The sequence below is a fragment of the Elgaria multicarinata genome, chromosome 8 (assembly GCF_023053635.1).
Source record: "Elgaria multicarinata webbii isolate HBS135686 ecotype San Diego chromosome 8, rElgMul1.1.pri, whole genome shotgun sequence".
NCBI classification, from domain to species: domain Eukaryota; kingdom Metazoa; phylum Chordata; class Lepidosauria; order Squamata; family Anguidae; genus Elgaria; species Elgaria multicarinata.
Genome location: NC_086178.1, coordinates 110,666,764 through 110,688,030, shown reverse-complemented (window position 1 = coordinate 110,688,030; position 21,267 = coordinate 110,666,764). Strand labels below are relative to the sequence as shown.

The window sequence follows — 21,267 nt, the reverse complement described above, 5'->3', positions numbered from 1 at the left end:
ATTCTGGATTCACATGTCATGCGAACCAAGACTTAGCGTGTCATGTGAACAATTCCTAACCATGGTGGCTACAAACCATGGTTTAAACACATTCAGTAACTATTTGCTGCAAAAATAAATACAGGTATTTACAGGTATTAGACACTCCTAATGTGTGAATAAAATACAGATCCAAGTTTGGGACTTAAAAGTTACCCAAGGAAACTTAATCAGCCTTCTACTTTTGTATGTAATCTACACTGTCTCAAATAGTGCCAAACTCAGTAACGTGAGAGTAGATGCAGATTCTTCATTATACAAATCCCAAGGAATATAAAGCAACACAACACAACACAATCCACACTATGAAATGTGTCACAGATCCATAAGGAGCATCAGGGTTTTCTTGCTGAGTCTCAATAGTGGTGTCCATCTAGTTCTGTATTCTTTCTCCAGCAGTAGCTAGCCAGATGACCCTGGAAGCTTACAAGCAGGGAGTGATGGAGAGAGCCTATCCCTTGCAGTTTGTCCCTAGAATCCATTAATCAGAAGTTTACTGCCTCTGCTTATATGCCAACAGTCACTGACAGACCTTGCCTCTGTGAACTTGTCCAGTCCTTTTAAAAGTCATCTCTAAGCTAGTAAACCTCAAAGCTTGTGGCAATGAATCCATAAGTTAATTGTGCGTTGGGGTGGGTGGGTGGACTTTTTTGTTCCGAACCTCTGTTTGTGTGTGTGTCAACGGTGGAAGACTTGTTCTAGTCCCCTTCCTTTCATGCATTTGCCCCTTTCCGTACAATATTCAGATCTAGCATACATATTTTGAGTCAGGGAAAATCTATGCATTAAAAGGGGCAGCAGGATTGCATGTCCTGGTTTTGTGCACCTTCTCAGCCCTGCCAAGTGCTGTGTGTGAGTGTTTGAGCAGGGGAAACCTAAGAGCACAGACCTCAGTCACACAAGATTCCAGCTCCCACAAAAGCCTACATATATAGGCTTCCCCAGCTCAGAAATTCATGCCTAATGCACAGAGTTGTGGGGCAGGCCCAGGCAAAGCATATGGCATCAGAAGGACCAGTGGTACACCCCCCCCCACTCCTTTTCAACGCCTGAGCACCCTTGGTGTGAAGGGGGCTATAGACTTGATCTTTTTTTCACCATGGTTGCACATTGAGTTGTTTTTTCATTGAGCTGCACACCATGCTTCTAGGAATGTTTTCGATGCTGCTGCTCACAACCAGTTCTGAATCCAGTACTTAGAATTAAAATATTATTACCCTGCAATCATTAACACATTTCTAAGAAGCAAACCCCATTAAACACAGTAGACTTAGTTCTGAATACATGAGCATAGGATTGCACGGTTAGTATTATTATTATTATTATTATTATTTATTTATATAGCACCATCAATATTATAGCATTAACAGTGCCAGGTTTATTTACTGTTTGACTTAGGCCATAGCTAGATCTAAGGTTTATCCCTGGATCGTCCAGGGGTCAAACCTGTTCATCTAGGTGACACACAGGGGATCCAGTGCTCAGGCAGGGGCGGACCCTGGATGATCCCAGGATAAACCTTAGGTCTAGCTGTGGCCCTAAAAGTTCACTACAGCAATAAAGAGGGGGAAGAACACAGATTGGTTAAAATTTTGTCCAAGTGTTTCATGGCACCTTACCTTTAAAACTTACAAATTTATTTTGGCATGAGCTTGCATAGGCATGTCACCATGAAATCAGCTGGGGTGTTCCTACAATACGTCATGCCACACATTTGTTAGTTTTTAATGTGCTACAAGAAGTCTTCGTCGTTTTTGCTACAAGGGATTAACATAATAGTCAAATATTATTTTCCATCATTCATTATTCCATCATTCCATCATTTTCCATCATTCACTGTCTAGCTCCTTCCTATCTCTCCTCTCTCATCTCACACTATTGCCCCGCTCGTGCTCTTCGCTCCTCTGATGCCATGTTTCTCGCCTGCCCAAGGGTCTCTACTTCCCTTGCTCGGCTTCTCCATTTTCGTCTGCTGCCCCTTACGCCTGGAATGCTCTTCCAGAACATTTGAGAACGACAAGTTCAATCGCAGCTTTTAAAGCTCTGCTAAAAACTTTTCTTTTTCCTAAAGCTTTTAAAACTTGATTTTGTTCTGACTTTATACTGTTAGTTTTACCCTACCCAGTGCCTGTTTACCCTACCCTGTGCCTGTTTGCATTCTCTTCCCCTCCTTATTGTTTTACTATGATTTTATTAGATTGTAAGCCTGTGCGGCAGGGTCTTGCTATTTACTGTTTTACTCTGTACAGCACCATGTACATTGATGGTGCTATATAAATAAATAAATAAACCATCATCATCATCATCATCATCTCAGGGCAGAAATGAAATAAATATAAAGTTCAAAGCCATTACTTTTCTTTCTGATATACTTCTTTTAAAAGGTATTGTTAAATGGGGATTTGCAGAACTACTTGTGCAATTTTGCTAATCTCCTCAGAATATTTGTTTTGTTTCTCTCAAGATGCTCAAGGATTTCTTCCTAATAGAAGTGTCAAACTTTTGGTTTAGGTTAAATTTAGTGGCAACTACAGACACAAATCTTATCAACTTTGCCCACTGCATATTAATTTCTAAATGAGCTTTGGAGTCCCAACAGTGCAGGTATGAGACAAACTGCACCCACAGTACAACTTGACTAACAACCGGAGGAAAGTTTTCTGTGGGTTTCATCCCTTGCCCAGAGAATGTTTTTCACCAGTCTTAGGCTGCAATCCTATACATACTTACCTGGGAGTAAGTTCCACTGAACTCAATAATTGAGATTGCATGTGTGCATTTCTTCAAATCCCTCCGTTGTTTCCATCAAGCCGTTGTGTAAAACCAAACCTTTGACATTTCTCCTTGGACTGCAAAATTCTGTCAGTTTTGCACACAGATAGATGGTGACTGGGATTTTTCAGCCTACCAGAAGTCAGGTTTCTAGGCAGCAGACAGAAAACTTTGGATGTATAAATTCAAACCACTGATCCTTACAGAACATAAAGTGGGCTGTGAAGGAAGTAAACAGGATTGCTTTAATTGTCTAAGAATATTTAGCGGTTTTGGTCTCTTCATTTAACAAATTAATGCTGCCCTCTAGTGGTCAAGGCCTTTACTTCAGAGGCTTAGGTAAGTGTGCTGAGAATAGAGTTCTTTGAAATTAGACCTTTGGGAAGTTGCTCTCCATTCCATAAAAAAGCAATGGGATTTCTTTCCATGTCATGTGTGTTTAGGATTATTGATGTACATTATTAATGCTAAGCTTAAACATACAAAATAACATCAACATCAATCAAATGTGAATATAATTTTGTCCAGTCACTGGTTTATCAATGTTTTGAATCTGGCCTGTTTCTGCCCAGTGAAATCTATTTGGACTGTCCACGAGTTATGATATACGGGTATAATTTTTCATATACCACTGTCTTACATTCACATATTATATCATCTATCAATGTTATATGCCAGTTTTCCTGTAGCCTTATTGGGGGTCCAAATGGCTGCATGCAGAGAGAGGGATTTTTTGCCAAGATCATAGTGCTCTAATACAAATCCATGGTGCAACAAATTTGAAATACTGTGCCCAGTTCTGATCACAGCACCTCAAAAGAATATTATAGAGTTGGGAAAAGGTGCAGAAAATGGCAACCAAAATGATCAGGGGACCAGGGGACCTCCATTATGAGGAAAGCTTACAATGATTGGGGCTTTTTAACTTAGAAGAAAGGTGAGTAAGGAGAAACATAATAGAGGTGTATAAAATTATGCATAGTGTGGAGAAAGTGGATAGAGAGGGAAGTATTCCTCCTTCGCTCATAATATTAGAATCCGGGGTCATCCAATAAATCATAGAATCATAGAATAGCAGAGTTGGAAGGGGTCTACAGGCCATCAAGTCCAACCCCCTGCTCAATGCAGGAATCCACTCTAAAGCATCCCTGGCAGGATCTACACTACTGCTTTAAAATGGATTATAACAGTAGTGACAACTATTGAGGTCCAGGACACACTCTTTATACAGTTTTCAAAATGTTTTCAAAGTGTCATATTCTGCTTGGTGTAGATCTGGCCCCTGACAGATGGTTGTCCAGCTGCCTCTTGAATGGTGGCAGAATTTGGACAGTTAAACTATGGAATTCGTTACCACAGAATGTAGTGATGGCCACCAACTTGGATGGGTTTAAAAAGGTATTAGACAAATTCATGGAGCTTAAAGCTATCAAAAGGGATTAGTCATGATTGCGGTTTTGTGAACCGCCTAAAGAGCTTCAGCTATTGGGCAGTATAGAAATGCAATAAATAAATAAAGTATCTATTACCCTAGGTTCAGAGGCAGTATGCTTCTGTATACCAGTTGCTGGGGAACACAATTAGGAGGGTGTTACGGAACTCAAGCCCTGTTGTGGGTGTCCCAGGGCATCTGGTTGGCCACTGTGTGAGCACAATGGTGGACTGGACCATCAGGGTTCTCCTCATGTCTTTATCTTTCTAAAAAAAAAACAGGTGGTGGCATCTTTGGTATGACTTATCTTATGGTGTGATCCAGCTATGGGTCGCAATCCATCCACTAAAGAACAGTGGAGTACTGTGGTTACTGAAAGTAAACAAGAAGCAATGGGATTTAAATTACTGAAGGTATTTTAACACGGGGTGGGGGGACACTTTCCTAACTACATCAAGCTGACCGGTCAGGTAAGCTGGTCATCTGTATTGTACTGCCAGGTGGAGAGAATTTTACCACACATCCCCATCAATTAGAAATCTGGGGAAAGGATGAAGTGGTAAAATTCATATTGCTTGGGAGGATCTGTTACACAAGACCTAACACAAATCCATGCTTTAGCATCATGGCAATGAGCTAAAGTGAGCCTTGGGGTCACACACTCTTCCTCAACTCTCCTCCTTCAGCACAATCTTGAAGAGGAGATTAATTACAGTTTATTGTGTAGTCTGCTCCCTAAACTGTGGTTAATCATAGAATCATAGAATAGCAGAGTTGGAAGGGGCCTACAAGGCCATCGAGTCCAATGTTAAGGATGGTGTGTTGAAACAAGACAGCTTCATAACACTTTGAAGTTGAATTGTTTCAAACAAACTGTTGTTACAATTAACCACAGTTTATCACATATGGACGACACAACAATACATTGTTAATTAAAAATGAAAGCAAAAGCTTCTGAATTTGCAGTTGCACCAGAAGAAGATCGAGGATGGGTGAGCACATGAGCTTGCAAGGAGGTTAGGCTCATTCTAATCACCCTAAACTATGGTTTAGCATTGCATCCAAACCAGCCCACTACGTGATCACATGTAACTCTGAGTGAATACAGAAGACTATTTACCAATCAACAACTGTACACTTTGTAAACAGACTTCTGCATTCACACTTTGTGACTCTTTCAATCTATAAAATTAAACCTTCCAAGCTAATACTTGCTTTGGGCTCATGCTGGCTGGGCTCTCTTCTTAATAAGAAAAAAAATAAAGCCTCCGACATTGCAATTGTCATAATTTACAAACATTCTATCTATCTATCCATCCATCCATCTATATCACTCATGTACAGATGTCTTTCTGCAGAGTCACCAACCTATTCACACCCAAGGGTCACAGCTACTTAAATGATTGAAAGTAATATTCCCTAAATGGACCCATTTTCACCAGAGGGAGTGGATCTGTAGAGAGCATATGCCTAGATCAAAGGTCATCATGTCACTGTCATTCAATGAGGAAGAGATTCTCTCTCTCTCTCTCTTTCTTTCTCTCTCTCCCTCTCTCATTACAAATGAAGTATGACATCTAAGGAACAGCGTGTTGTTTGTTCCACTGCCAGGATATGCATAATGGAAACATTAGCTCTGAGATCTTTTTTTAATCTGTCAACTTAATGGCTCTGCTCCTTAATGTGTTAGAGGACTTTAAACTGTATCTCAGCCTGGGTCGTATAAAGCAACCCATAGTTGTGGCCTAACTAGATCATGGTGACATAATACAACCCTTGCACAATATAGCTTATTATTAAATATCAACTTGTCTGTTTATTCCCAAGGATTTGGACAAAGGCCTCCATTTTTTTTCCAGTTACACATTACGTGGTGATTTAAGTTATTTAAAAATAAGCTTGCAGTGCATCTTCGCCCCTCCTGCTCCCCCATTTCCTCTCTTTAGAAAAAGAACACATATTTCATCCTCAGCTGCAGTGGGAACTCTGAAGCACTTTTACACCAGTCTGCCTTTAATCACACATCAGCTTGACGGCTAGTTTACACTGAACATCATTGCAGCTTCTCCTGGCCTGGATTGGAAACTTCACATTTCGCCTTTATCACCTTCATTGTAGAATTTCCCAGCATGCATTCCCTATTGACTCCAAACTCAGCTTCTCTACCCCCCAACACACATGCGCGCACACACACACACACACACACACACACACACACATGCTGCTGCCCCACCTTTCTTACAGCCATGTTGGTGAGAATTGATATGCTGTTATTCTTGTCTGTACCAGCTACTTGGATTGAGGTTCATGCTCTTACTTGTACAGGAGATGACGGTGTTGCCATGGTCTGAAATGTGCTATTTGACTTGGGCCATTTCTACACCTGTCTTTTCCCCCGGGATCATCCCAGGATCAACCTTATGCATGCAAATGATACACAGGGGATCCCGGGAGCAGGCAGGGACAATCCCTCCATTTTCCTGGGATAATCCTTAGGTGTAGAAAGGGCCTTGATGTCTTTGATGGAAGAGAAGAACTTCTTCAACCATGAGTTGGAGAAATACTCAGTCTGGCTTCATGCATGTGGTCAATCTTTTTAATTTTTTAAACATATTAAATATACCTTTATTCATGGATACATTCACCTTAGCGGGCGCAGGGGTACAACCCATGAACATTTTAAGAACAGTTGCAAAACTCCTCCCCCTGTGGAGAATGAGAGTTGTCTAATGTGTGCCCACGAGCCAATAGACGTCCTCCACTTCTAGATTCTTCTGGTTCACATTAAACCAGTCTAAAAACCTGTAGAATCCATTTTTTTTCAAAAGCCTCGCAAAGCAGATACAATCTGTGTTTGTTTACAGAGCAGCAAAGACGCTATGGAACTGCCTCTGACACTCTTAAAACCTTGCATCAATTTTTCCACACTCTTGCCTTCTGGATATTTTAAGATTATATTTATTTAGACCTATAAAGAACAGAGTGGGTAAAAAAGGGGAAAGGAAAGAAAGAAGAAAATAAACGCACCCACCCACCCGAGCACACCAGAATAAAGTTTAATAAATTTCTCTGAAATTTTCCCACCCTTTCTTTAGGAAGTGTTATCACCACAGGCTATCCTCATTGTCTGATTAGAAGAGAGGGGTGGTGGAGTTGAGAGAGAGTTGGAGGTCTGAGATGCGTTTTGAAGTATTGATAGGAGTATTAATGCTCTTTACTTTGTGGAGGAGTTGCTTTTGATGACATTCCATCAGGTGAAAGGTGTCCTCCTCAAGCCCTTGCAAATTGGGAACATTTTGTCTTCTTCCTTCACCTCTTGTTTTGTGAACACTCCTATAATATAATGCAGTATTTACTTGTTAGCCTGGTCTCTTCTTAAGGCTCTGCGCAGCTTACACAAATATTTTTTTAAATTTACATTTTAAAAACGAATTGGGAAAACCTCAAAGAAATTAAATTTCTTTTAAACACAACAGCAGCACCCAGGAACATATGCCTACCTCTTTCCAAGAAAATGCTCAGGACCATCATAAAGCAATAATTGCTAGAGTTCCTTAGAGAAAGCTATGACTAAACTGGTTTAAATGTGGTTCACACTTCCAGAGTAGACAGGTCTTTACATGGAGTACTTTTGAGCCCAATTCGTGCCATGTGTGATTTTTTAAAAAAAGAAATGTAAGAAATTTTACATTCATGGTGGATTTTTTTAAAAGTTTGAAGTCCCCAATTTGGGGGCTAATTTACTTAGCGGCATGAGAATCCTTTGGCTTCAATCCATACACTGCCTTAGGTCTTTTCCATCTGAAAGCCATCTGCCTGGCCAAGCGATGTTTGGATAAGAAGTAGCCATGTCATTGGCTCCTCCACTATACTCCCAAGACACACATGTTAGCAGATTGGCGTTTGAAGAACAATAGAGGAAAACTGTGGCTTTGGTTCTAAGATTGTATTCATTTATTCTTAAGAAGGCTCAAATACTTTATTTTAGGGTGACTATATGGAAAGAGGGACAGGGCTCCTGTATCTTTGTTGTATAGGAAATGGAATTTCAGCAGGTGTCATTTGTATGCATGCAGCACCTGGTGAAATTCCCTCTTCTTCACAACAGTTAAAGCTGCAGGAGCCCTGCCTAACATGACCAGATACAAAAGAGGGCAGCTTTAACTGTTGTGATGAAGAAGGAATTCCACCAGGTGCTGCATGCATACAAATGACACCTGCTGAAATCCCCTTTTCTACACAACTGTTAAAGATATAGGAGCCCTGTTCTTTTCATATGGTCACCCTAGTATTTTCCTTGTTTGGGGGAGTCCCATAGCTAGAGAACTAGGTATGTTTTATCTTTCGACTAGCCAGAGCATGCTATCTACCTTCATTCACAGCCCTTGTAAACATTATTTCATTCATCCTATTTCAACACAATTTCCAAGTCAATTTACAAAGTAAAACAAGAGTAAAACAAAAAACAAAAAACTTTAAACCCATTTAAAAAACAGAAAAAAGTACTACTGGCAAAAAAGAAGGTAAATTCAGATATTGAAATGTCATTGGAGTAGGAATATGTGCACTTGCTTCCAAAAGGGAATAAACACACACACACACACACACACCCCTCTGAAGTTGAGGTGCCACCTATAGTGCCACCACAGCAATGTCCCTGGTCCTTCTAAATGACAACTAGACATCCATAAGGAAAAGAATTCTGAGCAAGTCCTCAATGATTGATTCCAAAATTTGGGGAGGATGGATTGTATGTAGTTAAGTTGTTCCCTAAAATAATCAGGATATAGACCACTTAGAGCTTTCAAAGTTAAAACCAATACCTTAAACTAAACTTGGTAACTCACTAAGAGTGCGATCCTGTGCATATTTAAACACGAAAAACCACAACTCCATGGGTCCCTGAGGGCCTTTTTCTGTCTAAACAAGCATAGTATTGCACCATGAATTGTTTTAAAACTGACAGAATATGTTCCTGGGAGCTTCTTTCTGATAATAATAGTGTAGCCTAATTTTGCCCCAGCTGGTTTCCAAACGTTCTTCAAAGATAGTTACAATACAGTACATTACAGTAAACTCTTCTGGAATTTAGGATGAAACTACACATCACAGTAAAGTTGCAGTCTACAGCTCCCTGTTGTTTTTTGTTTCCTCAAAAGTAAGCGCAGGAGGTCTAATCTGGATCAGCACCACAGCATGCAGGAGTGGAAGTTCAATCGATCCATCCCCAGCCAACCCACCACCACAACATTCCCACCCACCCCTCTCCGGTTGTTGCGGTTGGATAAGGTGACCATATGAAAAGGAGGACAGGCTTCCTGTATCTTTAACAGTTGCATAGAAAAGGGAATTTCAGCAGGTGTCACTTGTATTCATGCAGCACCTGGTGAAATTCCCTCTTCATCACAACAGTTAAAGCTGGAGGAGCTATACTAGAGTGACCAGATTGACAAGATGCAATCTGAGTGACCAGATGCATAGGATTGTAGGGTTTTCTGTCTAAAAATGCATAGGGTTGTTGGATTTTCTGCCTAAAGATGCATAGGATTGTAGGGTTTTCTGTCTAAACATGCATAGGATGTTTAGTCCCCTGAGAGTATTTCTAGGGTGACCATATGCAAAGGAGTACAGCGCTCCTGCATCTTTTACAGTTGCATAGAAAAGGGAATTTCAGCAGGTGTCACTTGTATTCATGCAGCACCAGGTGAAATTCCCTCTTCGTCACAACAGTTAAAGCTGGAGGAGCTATACTAGAGTGACCAGATTTAAAAGAGGGCAGGGCACCTGCAGCTTTAACTGTTGTGATGAAGAGGGAATTTCAGCAGTTTCCCCATATGTACAAATGACATCTGCTGAAATTCCCTTTTCAATACAACTGTTAAAGATACAGGAGCCCTGTCCTCCTTTTCATATGGTCACCCTACAGTCGGAGATAGCAAGGGAGGAAACTATTATCTCTAGGGTGACCATATGAAAAGAAGGGCAGGGCTCCAGTATCTTTAACACTTGTACTGAAAAGGGAATTTCAGCAGATATCACTTGTATGCATGCCATATGCCTCTTTATCACAACAGTTAAAGCCACAGGAGCCCTGCCCTCTTGACTAGAGACAAAAGAGGGCAGGGCTCCTGTAGCTTTAACTGTTGTGATGAAGAGGGAATTTCGCCAGGCGTTTATTTTATTTTATTTATTTTTATTATTTTATTTATTACATTTTTATACTGCCCAATAGCCGAAGCTACAAATGACCCCTGCTGAAATTCCCTTTTCTATACAACTGTTAAAGATACAGATGCCCTGTCCTCCTTTCCATATGGTCACCCTAAAGTCTTAACAGCTGCACAAGGGGCAATTCTAGAGGGATCGTGGTTGTGGAGAGAAGGACTAGCCCTTTCCTCCTGCATGGCTCAGATCCCCCCATGTAAGGAGCTGCATGCTATGTCTATAAAGTATTTTGACCATTAGTGTGGCACTTCTCTCTGTCTTCCAGCAATGGACATAGCTGACAAAGCAAGTGAAGTTCGTAAAAGGCACTCCCACCCACAGTGACCACTTCAACATCTAGGAGTATGCCCTTTTAGAAAAGGGGTTAGCTGTTCTTGACCATGTTTCTCTTGATGGGGCATCTCATTTGTCAAGAGACATAAAGTCTTCTTTGTTTGGAAGGATTTTGAAGATGCAAAAATGGGAAATGGTACCAGAGGAGAGTGCTATAGCTTTAAATACTGATTGGAATGAAATTTGACCCAGAGGCATGATTTCACATCCTGAGAAACGCCAACTGTTTTTTTTTTTTTTGTCTTCACTAGGATGTATATATTGTAGCCTAACTGTCCAAGACTTCTGAGCTAGGCACACCCAATTTTTAAAAAGACATTAAAAAAAACCTTGCTTTCCCCTGTGTTCATGTATTTATTTATGGGGATAATTGGGCCTGCCTCCCTGCACCCCAGCTCTGGAAGGTCTATCACACTGACATTACAATGTAGTGTTCAAGTGAGACAGATTTCACAATGCATGCAAGCGATTGCAAGATTGTTACTTACCCGATATAATTAGAACATCCATTCCACCGAGGGAAAACATTTAAAAGATAAAGAGTGTATTTAAAAATGAATCTTCCCAATGCAATTTTTTCATAATTATAGTTTTAACAGCTTATGGTGATGGTGGAAGCGGCTACTTAAGAAAAATTAGGAGCCTCATTTGGGGGAAGATGATCCCTCAAGAGACCTCAGTGTGCCATTTTTCAAGAGCCAGAACAGGGAGTTTATTCTGAATAGAGCTCACCGCTCTTGACTCATTGGAAGGATACTGAGCTTGTTATGGCCAATGCCGGATATTTTAATTAAAAATGCCACATATGTCATTAAATGTGGGGGTCTCATTTTTCCCACACACGTTTGTGGAATTATTTTCTGAAGATGCAAGCAAAAGAACGAATTGTGGACACGCACAGCAAGGTTGGGAGGGGGGTTTGGAAGCTTTGTCCCCTACAGAGATAGAAGCAGTTGGTTTCCTAAACCTACACATGGTATATCGGATCATCAAATACTCTTACTCTAGCATACAACCCCCCTATAATTTTCACAGTTTTCTTTAGCTGCTAAGTAGGGGGGGAAAGGGTGTGTGTGTGTAAGAGATAAATTGCTGTCACCTCATTTAAATTATAAGGAAGCCTATTGTTTTACAAATAACCTTCATATATATATAAAAAGTCTCATGGCACCATTTTCAACTGTGCTTTTATCAGGGCCCTGTGAGGAGAAATGTGTATACAATCCACCCGGCAATCGAATCACAGCTGTGCGCCTTGGTAGGGACTCTCAGTGGAGACAACACTTTGTTAATTTAAACAATTGTAGGCTGCAGGAGTTCAAAAAAAAATATTCCGCTGACTTTAACTGTCACTAGCCCAAGCACCTTTATCCCCAGGCGAGCAGCAGCAGCTGGATTTCATTTCTTGCTGCCAGACTGTCCGACATCTTTGCTGAACATCCCAGGAACTGAGCGCCTTTACTTTAAGGATTTTATTCAAGGTGACAGCTCCTCACACTTTAACGTTCAGATCACCTCAAGTAGCTGAGATCTCAGTGAAAATGAGAGCACTTCCGCGGCAAACTCCAAATTTAGATTGACTGAGGTTATCCTTAGGCCTCTAGGACCCAACCTCCATGACAGAACAGGCCTGCCAGGAACTTTAAAACTACAGTGGAGTTTGTAATGATGTCTGGGGAGAAATCTTCTCCAGGAACTACGGCGAATACTATAAGTGATAGGAAAGGATGTCAGGTTTTGTTAGGGTTGGAGACAGTGTTAGAATATACGTGGCATAATATGGCACCGGTATCTCTGTCAGCATCTCTGTTTTCTGTCACCGCACACAATTCCAGGCCTGTCTGTAGCCCTGACAGTGTCTTTTCAGATCAGGTTATTGCCAGCCCAAAGACTCGCTCAGTGCACCGCCAGATAGCCGCCTTTGTTTGAAGCCTGCCCTTTTGTCATTAACGCACTTGATGTCTATTTAAAATCTGATGGTGAATGCAGTATCTGTTTTCCTGTCAAGAGATCATTGACAATATTAATACCTCATGTCCTTGCCTCATTTTCTAAGCGTTGACACCTAGCTGCAGTCTCCAGGATTCATCAAAGAGCACTCGCTCACCAGGATTTCCATAAACAGCCTCAGCCCCAGTCGCTGAGAAACATGGCAGCCCTCACATAGGACTTTTATCAGTGCTGTCTGCCAAAGAAACCCGAGGAACGTTGTTAATAATAATAATAATAATAAACTGATGCTAATAAAAATATACTTCATGGTCTTTAATTATTATTTTTTAATACTATTTTTATTGATTTTCAAGTAAGGACAAATACAATAAGCACAGAGAGTAAAAGAAAACACTCAACAACAATATAAATGTTCCCACAGCACCACTATAAAAAGTATGGGTGTTCATTCCTTCAATAAGCACTTGGTACAGAAAAAGATGCAGGTTAAGTTAGAACCTCTGACCAAAAGGATTCCTGAGTCATTGGGGGGGGTCTAGGTTCGCCAGGATTCATATTAATAAATGTGAAAAAGTCCAACCAGTTTTCCACAAATGTGTCTGATGTTATTTCTCCTCTTGCTAACCTGCTATGTTGTGTCAACTTATCATTTAAAGCTAGTTTCCAAATCTTATCAAACCAGCGTTGATGGTCAAAAAGTCTGTCACTTTTCCAGAATTGGGCAATTTCCCACCTGGCTGCAACCAGCAAATGGGTGACCAAGGCTTTGGGAATAATGTTTCTATTGGCATTCCTAAAAATAGAAAGTAGAGACAGTGCTGGATCAGTTTCTACTTCAACATGAATAATGTTTGTAATGGTTTAGAAAACCCTTGACCAAAAAGTTTTGACCTGCTGACATTCTCACCAAAGATGAATATAAGTGCCAGGAACTGAGCAACCACGCCAACAGAGCAGGGAAATATTACCACTAATATGGTGCAGTCTAACAGGGGTGATATAACACCTGTGAGTGATTTTCGGAGTGATTTTAAATCGAAAAGCCCATCCAGCCTAATGAAAAAAAAGGGTAATGATATCCACAGTGATCATAGGAAAAATATATCCAAGAAGATAAAAGCCCAGTTTTCCATGCATGCTGGTTTCTCAAAAATGGCATGGGGGTAGGCAAACCAGTCTATTTCTGGTCTGCATCACTTTTACATCTGTTCACCCATAAGTCCTATCCCAGTTCTGTATTACGTTGCGAATTAAAACAGGGCTGCAGGAAAAAATAATAAAATATGCATTTAAGCATATTTTCTCTAAAAACACATATTTTGAAATGTAATACATATGTCTAAATGCACATTCTTTAAAAATGCACATTCTAAAATGTATTTTTAGTGCAAACCTGTACATGTTTACTTGAAAGTAAGCCCCATTGAGTTCGGTGGGGCTTATCCCCACGTATGTGTGTATGGGATTGCAGCCTTTGATATGGTTGTTGAGCTGAGAACAGCATCGGAGCATTTGGGAATTCCTCAAGTATCCCTAAAATAGCTACAACTTTGAAAACAACATGAGCCAGCCACCTTTGACGCCTGCTGGCTATAGAAGGCAAAACACCGAAAGGCCAGATATTCTACAGCTGACAATAGGAAGTCCTTAGTTGCATTTCCTGGACACATTTGCTAGATTGGTGCCATTTTCTGCTATTTTTTCTATATGTCACTAGATGAAGGATGCCTGAGGATTTTTTGCAGTCTACATTTCAAAGGGAACTGAATGGATCCTAGATTAATGTGCATATCAGAACACCGTTATTCTTCAGAATTCACGCTTCCCTGAATTTTGCAATGAAGATCTTGGCTCAGAACATGTACCAAAAATATGGATGAATATATATATATATATATATATATATATATATATATATATTAGGATAAGATCCATTGAAAAATACATATTTAAAGTGAAAATACATTTAGGGATGCCTATTTTGTGAGAAATAGTATTAAAATGCATACTTAAATAATATTTAAATATGAATTTTCATGCAGATTATTTTTAAAAAAATCTCAAATTAATTCCAGAACAGACTTATGAATGAACACAATGAAATTAATATGGCCCAGAAATAGACTGATCTATACATCCCAATTATAGGTGCATCTCGAATATGTAGTTTTTGGCTTGCATTCGTATTAAGTTTCATGCGAATTCCAAGGTGCATCAAGGGAATGTTCAAGGAATATTCAAGGAAAGTAAAAAGAGTTTCGATGAGAATTGTTAAATTCCTTACAGGGGGATGTGAGATGGAGTTCTATATATCCCAAAATGACCATCTAGATTTGTCTAAACTGAGATAAGATGAGGCAAAGACTATGGTCACATTGTTAGAGTCCTTGGTTTAATATAGAGCTGTGCGCAAATGGCCTCTCAAAATTCTCCACCCTATTTGTGGCAGAGAAACGGGGAGGAGAATTACACTAAATTTCTCTAGGGGGAGAAGAAATTCTCAACAGTTTCCCAGAAGTAGGGTTCACCATTGGCAGGGCTTATAGCTCAGATTCTTTCTTTCTTTTTTGTAAGGGTTTTGGTTTTTTGTGCTGCCACTGCAAGTGGCAACAACATCAACTGTGTTGACAAGCTGGCACCCATTTTGCATCCACTACAATGTAGGTGTGAGGGTGGGAGTGTTGCGTCCAACTCCAGGGAAGAGGTGGAGCTAATGCTGAGCCAAAATATGTCCTTCAATTTCCTGAATATTTTCTTTCCCCATGAAAGAGGTGTCCATTTTTCTGCCTCATTCTTCTCAGAGCTTTTTTATTATTTATTTTGATGCTGTTTTTGAACTTACCCAATCACTGTGAGGTGGCTGAGGGTGGTCTGTATGTTTTCCTTCTGTTATACATATCTCTCCATCGCTGTGCAGCCTAAACTTCCTGATCTGAAAAAGCCGTACGGGAGGAATTACCTCATGATATCTTCCCCTGGGCTATAATTGAAATGTGGGACACTAAGAAGACTACAGACTGTTAGCAAGATGGATGTACAATAACAAAAATTAAACACAGAACACTTGCACATAATCCTTGGCGCCTCCTAAGTAAGGTAAACACATGAAATGGAACTCAACCCATGAGAATTTCTCCAAAATGTTCTTCACTGTTGAGTTTCTTTATGAAAGCAATTTCTTTTCTATCAAATTGGATGAGGATGGTCAAAAAAATGTGGGAAACGTTTTTGGTACAGCATGAGTTTAATATGCATTGATACTGAATATCTGACTATTGGTTGGCATATAGCCGTATTTAGTGCTGATTGAACTTTGTTTTTGACATGCATTGGTATTTAGCATATGACAGCACTTGATGGATGACATGCAATGATATTTGACAGCAGGCAGTTTATGCAATTCCGTATTTGATGCAAGCCAACATAATCAAGAGGTGCCCGAATAAATGTCTGAAGTACCTAAATTCTGATGTGAACTTCCTTTTCAAAAATAGAGCAGAGAAATTGGAAAATGAATACTGAATTTTCACTTCAGCATTTGAAAACATGTTTGGAAGTTGGTACATAACCTTTTTCAGTAAATAAATAAATAAAAGTAGTATTCTGACATACTGTCTAATTTATCAATGTCAATAGCCACTGAAAGATCTGTCCTCTCTGAATTAATATTATCCTTTTTTTAAAAAAAAAAAAAGCCTTCTTTGCTAGTGGCTATCATCCCATTTTGTGGTAGTGAATTCCATACATTGCTGACATGCCATATAACAGAATTCCTTTAACTGTTTTGAACTGAGATCGACTTAAGGGCAGACCTGTTGATTTCGTTTTTGTTTAACCAAAAGCAACAGTGGCAACTTTATTTCAAATTTATAGTCCTCTTTGGATGAAATTTTCTCCCCAATCATTTTATTTATTATTTATTTATTTATTTCATTTCTATGAAATAGCCTGGGCTCTCTGGGCGGTTCACATTTTCCTACACATGCAGGAAGAGAGAGACCACGCCTTCCTGCCACACCCATTGGGGATGCCTGTTGTGAGAGACATCTACATATTAGCGCAATGTATGAATAGGGCAGACTTGCATAAAGTTCAATATGTGGGTGTAGGCCTGAAAAGCATTCATACAACCTGGAAATTTGCAACTCATTTTTTTATGTATTCACCCCACTCTTGGGGTGAATACATATCCTCTTGGATATCCCCACTTGGATATCCAAGAGGATGAGCACACACAGTGCCTGGGCAGGACAGGTAGGCATAAATCTTGCTCCCCAACCACACAGAGAGTGTAGTCCAATCTGGCCCGATACCGTATTTTTCTCAAATAATTGCTAAATATACAGAAACCAGATTTTATTTATTTATTTATTGTATTTCTATACCGCCCAATAGCCAAAGCTCTTTGGAGTTTTATGGAACTGAATTCCCAGCCCTAACCGTCTCCTCCTCCCGTCTCCCTGCAGCCCGCTATCATTACACACGTCATACTAAATGCTAAACCTTTTTGTTCCCCTTTTGCTGCAGGTGTTTTAGGGAAATGCCGCTATGTCTATTATGGGAAGCATTCTGAAGGCAACCGATTCATACGTGATGATCAGCTGTGAGGCAAACTGTGCGCCTGCAAAACCATCTACACCGCACACACAGAGAAAAGCACAAATTGCATCCACGTCTCTAAAAGGAAAGGAAAGCATGTGTAAACCAAAGTCCTCCAGTACCTTCTGCTGACTTTGCCAGAACTGTCAAAATCATCCTTCTGCTTTTGCCTGAGTAGTCACATAGAGATTGACATGATTGCCTCTAAGCAGGTCCCATCCACCAGTGTGACAGACAGCTGCAGCGACGCACCAGGCCTGACAGGAAGAACACCATGATGGATTGCCTGGCCCAATTGCTGCTCGCAGAAGAGCAAAGGTCACACCTGGGGCCTTACTGAGCATGCTCAGCTGCTTTTAACAAAAGCAACCCTTTTCTATCTTCGGTTTGCCTGTTGAGTGACAAAGCTATATGTTCATCAAAAAAAATAATGGCTGCAGTTTAGGATTTTCAAAAAGCCTCACTTCCTTATCTGTCTTTATTTTCCTCAGGAATTAAGTGCTTAATGTGGACACACAAAGTCCGCATAGCACATGTAGAACATCATGGCTTTGGTGTGTTTTTTTTTCCTGGAGGGGGGAATAACAAGAACTGTCAGAGATGTGATGTAACTTTTAAGTGCTGGAATGGGGGATTACTCAATAAAATTCAGGAGTGTTTATATTTATTATTGGCTTCTCAGGAAGGGTTGAAAGTTGTTTTTGCAGAGATTAGGTTTAGAAATACAAGTGCAAGAACATGGAAAGAATGTATGAACAATGAAATTGCTGCTCTCAGCCAGACTAATTTTGAGAAAGGAGTAGAGACAAAAGACTCAGGCCAGTCTTCTTAAGATTAAGGGTGCAATCCTCTGCATGTTTCGACTGGGGAAAAAGCCCTGCAACTTCCAGAATTCTCCAGCCAACCATACTGAATGGGGAATTCTGAGAGTTGTAGCGCTTTTTTCAGTCTAAACATGCAGAGGATTGCACCCTAACCCTTGGAAATCAGAGCCATATAAATTTGGTTGCATGTCCTTAAGTGAGCCTTCCCCAGCTTGGTGCCCCCCAGTTGTGTTAGACTACATTCTGGGATTTGTAGTCCAACATATCTGGAGGACTCCAGGTTGGAGAAGGCTTCCTTAAGCAGTACTGGTACTCCTTCTATCACTTACTACTAATCAGTCTCCAAGTGAAGCAAACCCAACCTCTTGCCTATTGTTAACTAAAATTAGCCTATTTTTGAAAGCTTTTCAGAAATGTTTTGTTGCTGTTGTTGTAAATTTGCAGAGAACTGGTTACATGTTGAAATATAAAACCAGAGCATGTTTAAATGGGTGAGGGCACATGAAGTACTCTGTGAAATGAGTCAGTGGTCTCTGGCCAGAAGTAGCTATTATAGCAGCTACATGGCTGCCACCCCAAACAGCAATCCCGGATCTCATACTCCTTATTCCCCTGTAACATTTAGTAATACAAAATGCAGCATCACATGATTGCACTCTGAATTTGCTGTATGCTGTGAGAAAATATGTTAGGTCTCTATTTTCAATGGCGGTCTTGCATCTGCTGTAGTGCATAGTTCTGGGCTCACTTCACATCCTAGGTTGAGGACGTGCTGATAATGAGGAAAAGCAGATGATGATATGGTCATGTGAGGGATGGACTTTTCTCAGCTTTATTTACCTGTATCTTAATGTTTGTATTAGAAACAAAGCAAAACCTTTTTTCATAGACTAGACCAGTTCCCTAAGGGATTTCTGTATTTTTAGTACCTCACAAGAGTAATCTTCCTATACCTGGTGCCCATCAGAACTGTTGGTCTATAACTCCCATCATCCATGGCTAGGGATGATGGGAGCTGTAGTCCAACACATCTGGAGGATATTGTGTTGGGGAAAACTAACTAACTCAATTTATCCGTGTGTGTGTGTGTATCTACATCTACACACAAAATATGCATTTGGCACCATTTCCATTTAAAATGGTCCACATGGCATCTGGTCAAGAGAAAAGAATATTTATGGGAAAGAGCTCTACTTCATAAGTTTGTTGAAAAGGAAGAAAAGGATGGAGGCACTGCTATAGCTTACACAAAAGTTTTGAGGGAAAGTTAACCCATTTCCCCCAAACAACTGCAAGCTGCAAGCCATGCTTATTCACATTTGACTGGATGTTTTGAAGCATAAGTACATATTTTGACCATGGCAGTGGAGTTCGAAGCAGGGGTGTTTGGAATAACCTTGTGTCACATTCAGTCGGGTTGAATATCTCTTCTTTAGTCTGGTTGGAGATCTCTTCTTGTCTACATCAAGGGCTTTTTAACCCTGCCTCAAACAATCAGAATGTACTTGCAAACTGACCACATGACTTCTGCATTTCCCCCCCCCTCCCTTCTTTTCCCAATGGATTTTTTTTTAATGTCAAAACTGTATGTATCATTCTCAAGAAAGGCTTCCCCCCCCCCCTTTGGAGGTAAAAGTATTTTGGGAATGAATTGTGCACATGATTGGTATTATTCTAATTTGTTTTGAGGTTTGTTTCTTGCAATGTCACATACAACAACTTTAATTAAAATCAGCATAATTATCCAACTCTTCAGCTAGACAGTCTGGCATATGTATTTTTTATTTTTATTTTTTTGGCTCTTGCAATTTAAGAATATCTATCTAGTGACAGGGCAACATAATAAAATAACATGCAAGGGTGTTGTTGTCCTTGTTGTTGACTTGTGAAGTTATTCAGGTTGTAGCTAACAAAGTACTCCAGGTGATTTCCTCTCCACCACCACCACATGATTTCTTTTCCCACTGAAATCCTAAAATGAAAGTTGGATTGGACTGCAAGTCCTTAAGAACCTGGATTTAAATATAAAACAAAACTATTGCTATGCTTCTAGTCCTTTTGATTTTAAAAAAATTGAGGGGAGGGGCTGTTTTTCAAAGTGTAAAGCATCCTCTGAAAAGAGAAATGTCATTCTTTAAAACAATAGAACATGTGTGCAGGGGGTTACTGTGCAAATATTTTATTTTCATCTGTCGGGAAAGATACAACTACAAATTGTATACCCAAAGACATACCATCCTGCTCCTCACCAACGACCATGCTCACAGGCAGCATCTCATAAAATCTCACAAGCAGGCAGAGAATAGCCGCAGATCAGGCAAAACATGGAAGAGGGAAAAGAACAAAATGGGGGGGGGGGTTGATCTGACTTGCAGTACTCCACCTTTGAAGGAAATTAAACTGGGGAACAGAGTAAGGTGGTTTCCCTTAGGATTTTTGTAATTCCCCCCAAATAAATACTTACCTATGAGCAAATTTCTGCCTGCCTGCCATCTGTTATATATGTCTGCAGGGATGGGGTGGGGACCTCTCGAGCTAAAGGAAAATAAGGTCAATATGCACCAATCAGTTAATCTGGTTTTCTCCTGCTGGCTTCTGTACGAATTTTCTGGTACCAGTGTGTTGTGGATTATAGTCCAATAACTTAAGTTTTAAATATTTTGGGTGTCACTATACCTGGTTCAGATCTATACACCAGTTTTGAGCAATGTGTTTCTGGCAGCCCCAATTTGGAATCCACATGAAGCAAACAACTCCAAAATGGGGCTAGTAAAGTACAAATGGCCGCTAGGCCCATTGTGACATCACAAAGAGTATAGCAGGACCTAGACACTTTTGAGCTTTCCGCAATCCTCTCGGCCAGAATCGGGCACGCCTGCCACAGCCTCAGATGACTGACGTCATGGGGGCAGTAGGAGCTGTACAGAGGGTCCAAGAGCACCTGAATGTGCACAACAAACTTGGAGGCTTCAAAGCTTTATCACAATCCCAACAACCTCAGGAGCACAGCAAAGTTGAGAGCCTTCCCTTCAACCTGTTTCCCTCCCAATGTGAGTATGACCTTCACTCCTTCCCCACTTTCTGTTACTT

The 21,267-nt window shown here is 40.3% G+C and overlaps 1 protein-coding gene across 1 annotated transcript in view; it reads left to right on the top strand.

Moving 5' to 3' along the window:
- LRMDA (leucine rich melanocyte differentiation associated) overlaps nucleotides 1–17,720 on the top strand; it is a 1,143,906-nt gene extending 1,126,186 nt beyond the window's left edge. The window contains exon 7 of the mRNA XM_063133299.1: nucleotides 17,282–17,720. Coding sequence (XP_062989369.1) covers nucleotides 17,282–17,361 — 80 coding nt within the window. The 3' untranslated portion in view covers nucleotides 17,362–17,720. The remainder of the gene's footprint in view (nucleotides 1–17,281) is intronic.
- Nucleotides 17,721–21,267: the final 3,547 nt, after the last annotated feature.